This window comes from Poecilia formosa, unplaced genomic scaffold (genome assembly GCF_000485575.1).
Source record: "Poecilia formosa unplaced genomic scaffold, Poecilia_formosa-5.1.2 Scaffold2368, whole genome shotgun sequence".
Classification (NCBI taxonomy): Eukaryota; Metazoa; Chordata; class Actinopteri; order Cyprinodontiformes; family Poeciliidae; genus Poecilia; species Poecilia formosa.
The window spans coordinates 1-10,724 of record NW_006802307.1 but is presented as its reverse complement, the minus strand read 5'-3'; the positions used below and the strand labels follow the sequence as shown (position 1 = coordinate 10,724).

The following is a 10,724-nucleotide window of genomic DNA, read 5'->3' as shown; positions in this document are numbered from 1 at the left end:
GTTGTCAGAGAAAACATTCGGTGGTTTCGTGTAAATGCGCACTACAAACACAACAAAACTCTTCCGTTTTCCCCCGAAATCGTTGTCGTGTAAACGGGGCCTCAATGTCCCCCACCTTCTCCGGAATGTGTTCAAAGTTCTGCTGGAGATGGGAGTTAAAGCTCAGTCTCACAGCGGACTCTGCCAGACGTTTCCAGCAGACCCTCACAACACGTTTGGGCCTGCCAGGTCTGACCAGCATCCTCCCCGACCACCAGAGCCAACTCACCACCAGGTAGTGGTCAGTGGACAGCTCCGTTCCTCTCTTCACCCGAGTTTCCAAGGCATGTGGCCACAGATCCGACGAAACAATGACAAAGTCGATCACATATGGACAGGGGCGATGCCAGGAATCTTGGGCCCCCTGACAAAAAATTTGTTTGGGCCCCTCCGCGCAGCTGCTGTTACAATATTTGAGTCTATTTGATCCATAAAAAGAGTCACAATTTTAAAGGCTTGCATCTGCCTTGCTTTGTTTGGTTCAATACTGATAATTAGCACAATATTTACTGTAGCGGCCTCTCGGATTGAACAGCCAGACGCAGGGAGTTTCAAACGAGTGCAATTTAATCTCAACCTTTCTTTCCATTGACACCGTGAAAACTGTAGCATAAAACAAAAGAATACAGAACCGTTGGACATACTCAGCTCTTGTATAAAATCAACATATCAATATTCAGTTATACACAAAAAAATACGTTATGTCCTTTAACTCGTTAATATATAGTTTCGTTTATAAACCACAACATTCTACTGTTTCTTAAATAAACCTATAACATTTCTTATTACAAATCACAATTACATATATTTATACCTCATTCTGCTTTCCGAGGGCGCTATTTTAAAGATTTTCTCCAGGTTTCTTTATAATCTAACGTCTCATCTCGCAGGGTGTTGCTAGGTAACCACAGAATAAACAAGGAAGAAATCTACCGTTCTTTAACATGAAAGCATAAATTAACCACTAGGAGTCACTGTTGGACCAATGAACAAGGAGAATTTTCAAATTTAGTAGTTATTTACACTCCCACCAAATCTTGTTACAATGAATGAACAAAGTAATGCATAAAGAGTAAATGAATTGAACAGGATTTTTTGACTCTACTAAATAATGTAGACTAAATATGGTTGCATAAAATTACCATGAAATAAATAAACTGTACAAACGTTGTTCATCTTTTCTCATCAATTTTCCATAAGAACTAAATTCTGAATTGGCCTCTCAATAATTGAAGGTTTAGAAGAAGAATTTGACTTTTGTTCACCGACTTGAACTTTGGCTCGACGGACCAATCCATCACTGCCTTGAACAGTGTCAACCACTCGTCCTAGTTGCCACTGATTTCTTGGAAGGTTATCGTCTTTGATAATGACAATGCCCTCCTTCTTGAGATTGCGTTGAGCTGAGTGCCATTTCTGTCTCATGGAAATGTTCATCAAATATTCCTTTTTCCAGCGACTCCAGAATTGTTCAATGAGATGCTGCAATCTCCTCCACCTCTTTGTGGCATATAGGTCCTCTTTGACAAACACTCCAGGGGGAGGGAGAGCAACCTTAGATTTCATCATAATGAGATGGTTTGGTGTTATGGGCTCCAATGCTTGAGGATCATTGATTCCATCCACTGTTAATGGGTGGCTATTGATAATAGCCATGGCTTCATATAACAATTCCTGAGGGATGCATCATCAAGTCGGCCTGAGCACTGTGCGAAGGTAGCATTCAATACATTTCTGATGGTTCTGATTTGCCTTTCCCATACACCACCTGCATGACTGGCAGAGGGGGAATTGAAAACAAATTCACACTGTTTATCCGCCAAGAAAACTTCTAGTAACTTAGTGTCACATTGTTTCAGTGCTTGTGTGAATTCGTTCCTGGCACCAACAAAATTAGTGCCTTGATCAAAGTGCAGTTGTCGTACAGCTCCTCTAATGCTAATAAAGCATCTCAGTGCATTTATGAATGAGTCAGATGACAAATCTTCAAGCATTTCGATATGGACAGCTCTAGATTAGAGTAGAGTAGAGTAGTAGCTCTAGTAGTACATGTAAAAATTTGGCCATATCTTTTGTACTCTTTGCGGGCTTTCTTTACAATGAAAGGGCCAAAACAGTCCATGCCACTATATGTGAAGGGTGCAGAGGATTCAACACGTTCTTTAGGAAGGTCAGCCATTCTCTGCTTTTCCATCGGCCGCCTAAGTTTTCTGCAAAACACACAATCGTGTATCAGCTTGGCTACCAACTTGCTCCCACCAATGACCCAGAATCCATTGATCCTAAGCTCCATTTGTGTCTGGCCTCGACCCTGATGGCATGTCTTAGCATGGTAGTGTGACACAATCAGCTTAGTAATATGACTGTTGTTGGGTAGTATTACTGGGTGTTTGACTGTAAAACAGAGAGATGACTGCTTCAATCTCCCACTGACACGGAGAAGCCCTTCAGACCAGATAGGATCAAGACTACAAAGGGTGCTGGTGTTTGGAATGTTCTTTTCACCTTCTAGTATCTTTACCTCATTTGGGAAGTTTTGTTGTTGAACAATCTTAATCACAGTTTCAGCTGCTCTTTGTACTTCCTCAACAGTCACATGTTCACTATGTTGTTGCTTTGAGCCTAGTCTCTTGATTCTTGAAATCACCCTGAGAAGCGTTGTCCAAGAAGAAAACCGATTCAGGCGTTCGAGGATGTCATTACTGCTTTTGACTTCAGTTACAAGCACCTGAATTGTGTACCCTAGTACAACTTGTGAGTCAGTCCAGAAAAATTCTTGATCTATCTTCATATCAAGTTCACATCTTAGCATAACACTGACTTTTGTAGAAACCACTGCTGCTGCAAGTTCTAATCTTGGGATACTTGTGATCTTTGAAGGAGCAACTCTTGCCTTTGCTATCACAAGACTGCAGTGGACTTCACCCTTGTCATTTATGAACCTCAGGTAAGAACATGCACCATGTCCTACACAACTGGCATCTGAAAAATGGTGCAGCTCTACTCGGACAACATTGTGGAAGTCAGCGGGATGATAACATCTCGGAATTGAGATCTCTTTCAGTCTTTGCAGATCATTTATCCATTTCTCCCACCATGGCTTTATATCTTCTGGTAGAGGATCATGCCACCCTACCCCTCTTTGACAAAGCTCTTGAAGAATAAGTTTTCCACTAAGGGTGAATGGAGCAATGAATCCAAGAGGATCATAAAGTGAAGCAATGATTGACAAGCAGCTGCGACGGGTAGAAGGTTGATCCTTTAAACCGATGTTAAAAATGAAGGTGTCATTTTTTATTAACCATTGAATGCCAAGTGCACACTCCGATGAGGCTGGATCCAAATCATGGGGCTCGATGGCCGTTGCTACTTCTGAGGGACCCAAGCAGGCGAGAGCAGCTTCCATGTTTGAGTTGAATTTGTGAAGCCGTAAGCCTCCCTTTTTACACAACTCTTGTGACACAATGATCAGTTTCTTGGCTTCTTCTACTGATGGGACACTAATTAAGCCATCATCCACATAAAAGTTTTTCTCAATAAATGTGGCTGCTTGAGGATAGTTAGTCTTGTGCTGCTGTCCTAGATGCTTTAGCCCAAAATTGGCACATCCTGGAGATGAAGCAGCGCCAAAGAGATGAACTGCCATCCTATACTCCTGTGGTTCTTTCTCCAAATCTCCTCCTTTCCACCAGAGGAATTTAAGATAATTTCTGGATTCAGGAGTGACAGTAAATTGGTAAAACATTCTATGTCACAAATTATTGCTATGGTCTCTTTCCTGAAGCGACATAGCACTCCTAACAAAGGATTGATTAAATCAGGCCCAGTAAGCAGTGTGTCATTAAGCGAAACACCATGGAATTTGGCTGAACAGTCAAAAACAACTCTTAGCTTATCTGGCTTCCTGGGATGGTAGATGCCATAATGTGAAAGATACCACTCTGTTTCTCCCTCAGATGTTGAAGGGGCAGGCTCTGCATCACCCTTATTTATGGTTTCTTCCATGAATGTTTTGTATTGCACGTAGTATTGTTTGTTGGCCTATAATTTCCTCTTCAGACACTGCAGGCGAACTTGGGCTAGTCTTTTATTGTTTGGTAGATTAGGCAGACTGCTGCCTTTGAAAGGGAGAGGCATTTCGTAATGCCCATCATCTTTCTGTGTGATGTTGTTGCTGAGAAACTGTATAAAATTAACATATTCTTGAGACACATATTTATCTTCATAGCTTCTCTCCATGAAATCTGATTCTAAGACCTTTAAAATGTCAATAGTCGATGGGATTGCTAGCTCCTTTACTGTGATCCGATGCACAAAGCGTTGACTTCCTTGTCTGTCTAGGTGGGGGTTTGATGAGCCTATTATACTCCATCCTAGTTCTGATCTTTGTGCAAAGGGTTGGTTTTTGTCACCTGTTATGACTTCTAGTGGAGCTAGGGCAGCTGGACAGTCGTATCCAATGAGAAGCCCTACATCACAGTCTTGAACGGGTGGTAACTTATCTGCCAAGCTTCTGAGATGAGGCCACATCAATGCAGTTTATTTTGTTGGGACATAAGACTTGTCTACTGGGATGAAGTCTCTGCTGTAAGCTTGGTGTAGTTGGATGTAACTCTCTGAGTTAAGTCCTCGAACTTGTAGACCATGAACACTCTTGCTGGAAATAATTGTGTCGACAGCAGTCATAGTACTGAGTTTCAACTTTGTTGGATGGAAATCCACATTCAGTCTGTCAATGACATCTTCTAACACAAATGTTGAGTCACTCTGTGTGTCCAGCATTGCATATGTTAGTATTTCTTTGTGCGGCTCTTGTAATGAAGACACAAGTACTGGTACAATACTGGTGGTGGCAGAAGCATGCTGTGTTGATGTATGGGACACGACTCTGTTTGTTTCTTGACTAGCATGTTCTTCTGTGAAAGTGGAGCTATTTGTTGTTGTTTCCACAGGTCTTTCCATCCTCTCTTCATGTAAGCAGGTTGGATGACGACGTCTGCATATATTACATGTGTGTCGTCTCTTACAATCCTTTGTCACATGACCTTTTCTCAGGCACCCAAAGCAGAGCCGTTTTTCATGTATGAATGTCCTTTTGTCTTCATCACTTTTTGATGCGAAAGTAGGACACCCGGTGATGCCCTGGGCTTCACTTTTACAAACATAGTAAGGTGATTTTGGTTTACAGCTATTTGTATCTTGTTTCCCATGACTGGAACCATTTTGTTGTGCATTTGTGTTGAAAGTTTTGGCTCTTTTTGGGGTTCTGTCATCTGGAAACTTTAAATTTCCCCCCAACAGGGGTGAGGCGATGGGATTACAGGCTATTTTTGCGTCTTTGCTCAAAAACTCTGTGAAGCATTTAAAATCTGGATAATCACCTGATCCATCAAGTTCCTCTACAACTATTTGACTCCACTTGCGAACAATCCATTCAGGCAATTTTTTTTTTTAGCATTTTATGGTTCTCTTCACAGTCACTGAAGATAGCTAGTCCCTTGGACATGTGGAATTGCTTCTTTGCAGCATTGGAGGAAGTCAGAAAACTCACGTAGCGCAAGTGAGTCATTTGCGTTGATCTTTGGCCATCTTGCAAGCTTGTCGAGGAAGGCTTTCTGTATAATAAACGCATTTCCATATCTGTCTTGTAAGACTTTCCATGCTTCAATGTATGCACTTTTTGAGTCTCGATAAAATAAACCTTCAACAGCTTTGTGTGCTTCTCCAGCAAGATAATTTCTGAGATAAAACATCTTCTCACTTGCTGAGATGGGCTTTCTGTCAATAAGAGTCATAAATTACATCTTCCAATCAGTAAACCTCAAAGGATCTCCACTAAATACTGTGGGTTCAGGGACTGGCAAGCGACTCATACTGGGTATGAGTACATACATAATGAGCTGGCGAATGTTTCAGCTAGATTGGATGTTTCTGGATTTATTATCACCTTAGGAGATGATTGGTAAGATTGGAGTGATGCAGCATCTGGATTTAAGCAGGGTTTATCTCTAGAGAAGACAGGGTTAGTTCTGTAATTAATATCTTCAATTTCTTCAACATTGTTTTCACAGTGTTCAAATTCCTCATATGCTCTCACACGAGCCGCTGCTACAGCTATTTCCTTTTCTTCTTTTAACTGCTTCAGTTTTGCTCTTTCTTGTTCCAGCTGTTGTTGCATTTCCACTTCCTTTTGCTTCATTTCTGACAGCATTTTTGACTCTTTAAGTTTCCATTCATTTTCTAATTTTTGGAGTTGTACTTGCTGTGCTTGAATTTCCCTTGTAGCCTTTGATTGCTCCACTTTAGCAGCAAGCTCTGCTTGTGCATCTGCCTTGCTGTTATTAGTACTAGATGAACTGTGTTCGTTATTACGCAATAGCCAGCTGCGCCCTTATCTCACCAATGGCTCGACTGACTACTGACCAGTTCTCTATCAGGTCCGGAAAATCTCTAAAACCTGGGTCTTACCCTAGAAATAGGTTTATAAGAGATAATCTATTTAAACTGGTGGCGGAGAAAACTCGTCTAGCTCTAACTACCTTCAGTTCCAGAAGTTATGACTCTTTTCAGTTGAGAAACAGTCAACAGAGTAGCCCTCACTGCTGCGTAGTTTCAACAACCACTCCTGTTAACGGTAGCTTTTCCCCTTAAAATAATGTGCACTTGTTACCGGCTAGATTAGATTTAGTGACTTAGTCTTAAGTCCCAGGGTCATTATTTTTACACTCACCAAAGGAAAGTACGAAGCCACCACATCTCTAGAATCATGTATGCTAATTTTACTATAATCAGGGGAATCTACAATGATTGAACGACTCAATTAATCTCAATGTCCACAAGTTTCAATGGAATTTTTTAGTATGTAATTTATTAAGCAAGCTTTAGCAGGGATAAATGACAAGCAGATTAACTTTCAGAGATTACAAATTTGCAATAAGAAATTAAATTCAAATTATGATCAACCATAACCTATTCTCCTTTCTATCCCTATCCTGTGTCACTAGTTTAATTAAGCAAGGCTTTTGGGGGCAGTTCAACTCACACCCAGATGGCAATTGATCTCGGCAGCAGAATCTTCAGATGTCCTTGGTGAGAGTCTTTTGTCCTGATGGAACAAAGTCCCCTTTCAGAATAGAAGCAAAGCAGAGCTGTCCGTTGTCCTTCAAACGCACAGAATCTTCGTCAATCCATGACCTTTGTCTTTTCTCCAAGTCTGCTGCAGTCGGGTAGAGATCGTTGGGTTGAGGCAGAGGTGTTGGTCGAATCAGGAACCAGGGCTGGGGGCAGATGGATCTTGTCCCTTCTTAGCGGCGTGAAGTCTCAGCTTCCCCCTTGGTCCCAGGGCGCGGTCCTCTGTTGGTCTTCAATCTGCGTCCTCTTGTTGGCTCTCCTTCAGCGCCGCGGACAAAGAACAGTTTCCTCTCTTGTCTGCTGGTATTTATACCTTTTCTGCCCATAGTTGTATATTGGAGAAGTCTACGTGACTTCTAAAACGTTCCACTGAGTCTGCGGAAAGTTCCAATGTCTCCAAACCGTCACCTCCCTCATGACTCATCGCAGCAACTCTGTTCGGTACTTCCCTTTTTCCACTGGCCATCTGGTAACTTACTTCCTTTTGTGAGCCTCCCCAGCGCCTCTGCCCAATTGCAACACAGTCCAAGAACAGAACCTGCCTTCATTTCTCACAATCTCAAATCTTCAGTTATCACATTTCTTTAATACAACATAACTCTGCAATTATAAAACAAACATTTTGTCATTGTATCAACTTATAACTCTCAGTATGATTTTCCATTATTTATCCGTTCTATAACTCAAGCTGTTACTGTCTCTAATCACCAATAATCCTTATACACCACTTAATAATCATCACACAACAATCACATTGTTACTGTTATTCAAATCACGAATACAGAATACACATTTCAAACGTACATTACAGATTATTCCAACCATTATATGTGTATGTATTTTCATTCATCTTTTAATCATCATTAAATCAATATGCAAGATTACTGTCATTTCTCAAGCCTTTATGCTCCGTTTTCTGCGTGTACCTGGAAAAATCTCACCATTTTATGCCAGTTTTCACGACAACTGGAATGTCTGCTTGAACTCTCTGATGACTTTGATGAGTTTATGGTTTCAGTCTGAGTGTGACCAAAGATGGATCCATATTCATCTTTGTTTAATGTTTCTCTTACTCTTTCTTTCTCAACATGACTATTATAATCTTTATCAATAGTCTCTATACAATTGTTTATGAGGTCACAGATTTCTTTTGTGATTGTAACACAGGCTTCCATCTTTTTGACAATCTCTGCTGTGGTGTTTGTCTGTTAGTTTTCTGTCTCTGGAACTAGACGGCATGTCAACAGGATTTTCTGTTTTCTCTGTTGGAAGTGACATTTTATTTGCTTTCTGTAACTGCTTTGGGTTCACAGAAGACTTTTTAACTATCCTTGACATTACGCCAATTCGGTTATGCTGTGAGCTTCTTCTTGTGATTGTCCGTTTTAACTTTATGCTTTATCTTGCCTGTGTGAGATCATTGGTGCGAGAGGAGATAGCTTCGTTCCAGATGGGATGGTGTCAGCTTCACTGCAGAAAGATCTGGTATCTTGCGTTGAGTTTTCACTGTAGCGGCCTCTCGGATTGAACAGCCAGATGCAGGGAGTTTCAAACGGGTTTACATTTACTGCTCATGAATTTAACGTCCAACAGTCTGTAACCAGGATAATTTTTTCCATTTTTGTTAAATTCAGTTTTATTTATTTTATTTTCCATTTTGTTAGATTTAGTTTATTTTATTTAAAGATTTAATTAAAAATAAAAATCCTCCTTTCCTTAATTTATTCAGTACAAACTAACCCTATGTGACTAAAACTCGCGCAGTTTTAGTCACATGACAGCTGCACGTCAGCGTCCTAGATTGTCAGCTGCTGCTTATATGGCTGATGAATAACAACCTAGGTAGGAGACACTGTCAGATGCTGATATGCAGGTAGGCTTCTGGTCTGTTTTCAAAGCCGTTATCTAACGCCTATTGTGCATCATTCACTTGTGTGCCTTTTAACTTGCAGATGTGCCAATGTTTCAGCCAAACATTCTAGCAATCACAGTTTGTCAAGTGGGAACTGGTGATTGTTTTTCGGGAGCTAGCATGCTATCACTAGCCTCCCTAGCCTGTCTGACCTCGGTCATACACTGATCTAAGTACATTTCATCATTTAGATGAAACATTCAAATTGAGATTCTTTACTTTATAAGACACTATCACTGTGTAAAGAGAAATTGAGTGTTTGCATAAGTTTAATTACTGTTATGTAAACGCATTTCATTGTAAGCTGAGACATGTTGTTGAGAAAAGTCGAGCTCATCCCACTTCCCCATGCTGGAGATTTTAGTTTAATAATAACAATAAATAAAGTTATCTTTAAAACTAATTGCACAGGTGACATCAAGACCCAACAGTAGAGTCAGACGGTAATAAAAGTAATCTGGTTGTGTGTGTTGTTATTGTGTCCTACAAACTTTGCTTTAATTCTACTTTTTTCTATTTAATCATAAAAAATCATAATCGGACAGAAAGAGAGTCATGGAACAGGAAGAGCAGGTTTCCTGAAGAAAGAGGAAGTTTCCAGCCTGCAGTGATTAAAAATAGTTCAGAGTGCTCATTTCGGAGCATTAAAGGTTTAAAGAATAAAATCTAAACATTTTGAGTAATTGGATAAAACCCAGAGTAAAATACTTAAATTAATAATGATGACTTATGATTAGGCCAACAATTAATATTGGTTTAACCGGTGGTTGATGTTGGTTTGATTATAAGAATATTTACACTTACTCTTAAACTTATGGAAGTACTTACAGGTGAAAGAAGTAACTGTAACATGGTATCAAATGATTGGAATAATGGGTTATTCTTGGTTTCTTTTCAGAAATGTCTGTAATAACTCACATCATGATTATAATAAGAGTAACTAATAATTTATGGTTATAAAATTACAAATGAATGCTAAATCAGAGAAACTAAAAGGTTATAAATGTGATTTTGACATTGAACTTGAAATGTTGTGAAATGTGTCACTGTAACTAAAGGTCACTGATGTTGTGTTGGAGGTAGATGGTAGGTGATAGATCAGGGGAAAAGTGGAAACGAAAGGAGAGCAGAGGTGACCAAGACATTAGGTCATTAGAACAGACATCATGTCTCCAAGATGGTGATGGATATGAGATCATCTGTCCAAGCAGAAACAGGAAGTGAGATTTTTGAGATGCATGTGTCATGATCCGTGGTTTTCTGTGTGTTTTGAGTTTTCGATGTTTTCCTGTTTCCCTGTGAGTCTCTGTCCTGTCCTCCCCGTTGATTGCTCCCCAGGTGTGTCTCATTCCCTTAATTACCCCGTGTGTATTTAAACCCACCAGTTGTCTGTGTTCCTCGTCGGGTCCTTGTCTATGTCTAACGCGTCTCAGTTTGTCAAAGCCCTGTCTATTGTAAGTTTGTCTGAGTGTCGTACGGCAGTAGAACTGTGAAGTCCTGCGTCGGTCTAAGCTCGTATATCCAGTCCGTTATCCAGTTGCTACCGGTGTTAGCTGTGTGCTACCTTCCGCCGTGCTGCCTGTTGGACTGTGAGCTGCATCAATAAATTCTTCATCATTATTCATCTTACCTGGGTCTCAGC

General features: G+C 40.4%; 1 protein-coding gene across 1 annotated transcript; it reads right to left on the bottom strand.

Moving 5' to 3' along the window:
- Window positions 1-567: 567 nt before the first annotated feature.
- Window positions 568-10,309, bottom strand: LOC107835409 (uncharacterized). The gene is made up of 2 exons (XM_016667785.1): window positions 10,298-10,309; window positions 568-5,795 (listed from the first exon to the last, which is right to left on the bottom strand). The coding sequence occupies exon 2, from the start codon at window positions 3,782-3,784 to the stop codon at window positions 2,000-2,002; it is 1,785 nt and encodes a 594-aa protein (XP_016523271.1). The 5' UTR covers window positions 3,785-5,795; window positions 10,298-10,309; the 3' UTR covers window positions 568-1,999.
- Between the last annotated feature and the right edge of the window lie 415 nt (window positions 10,310-10,724).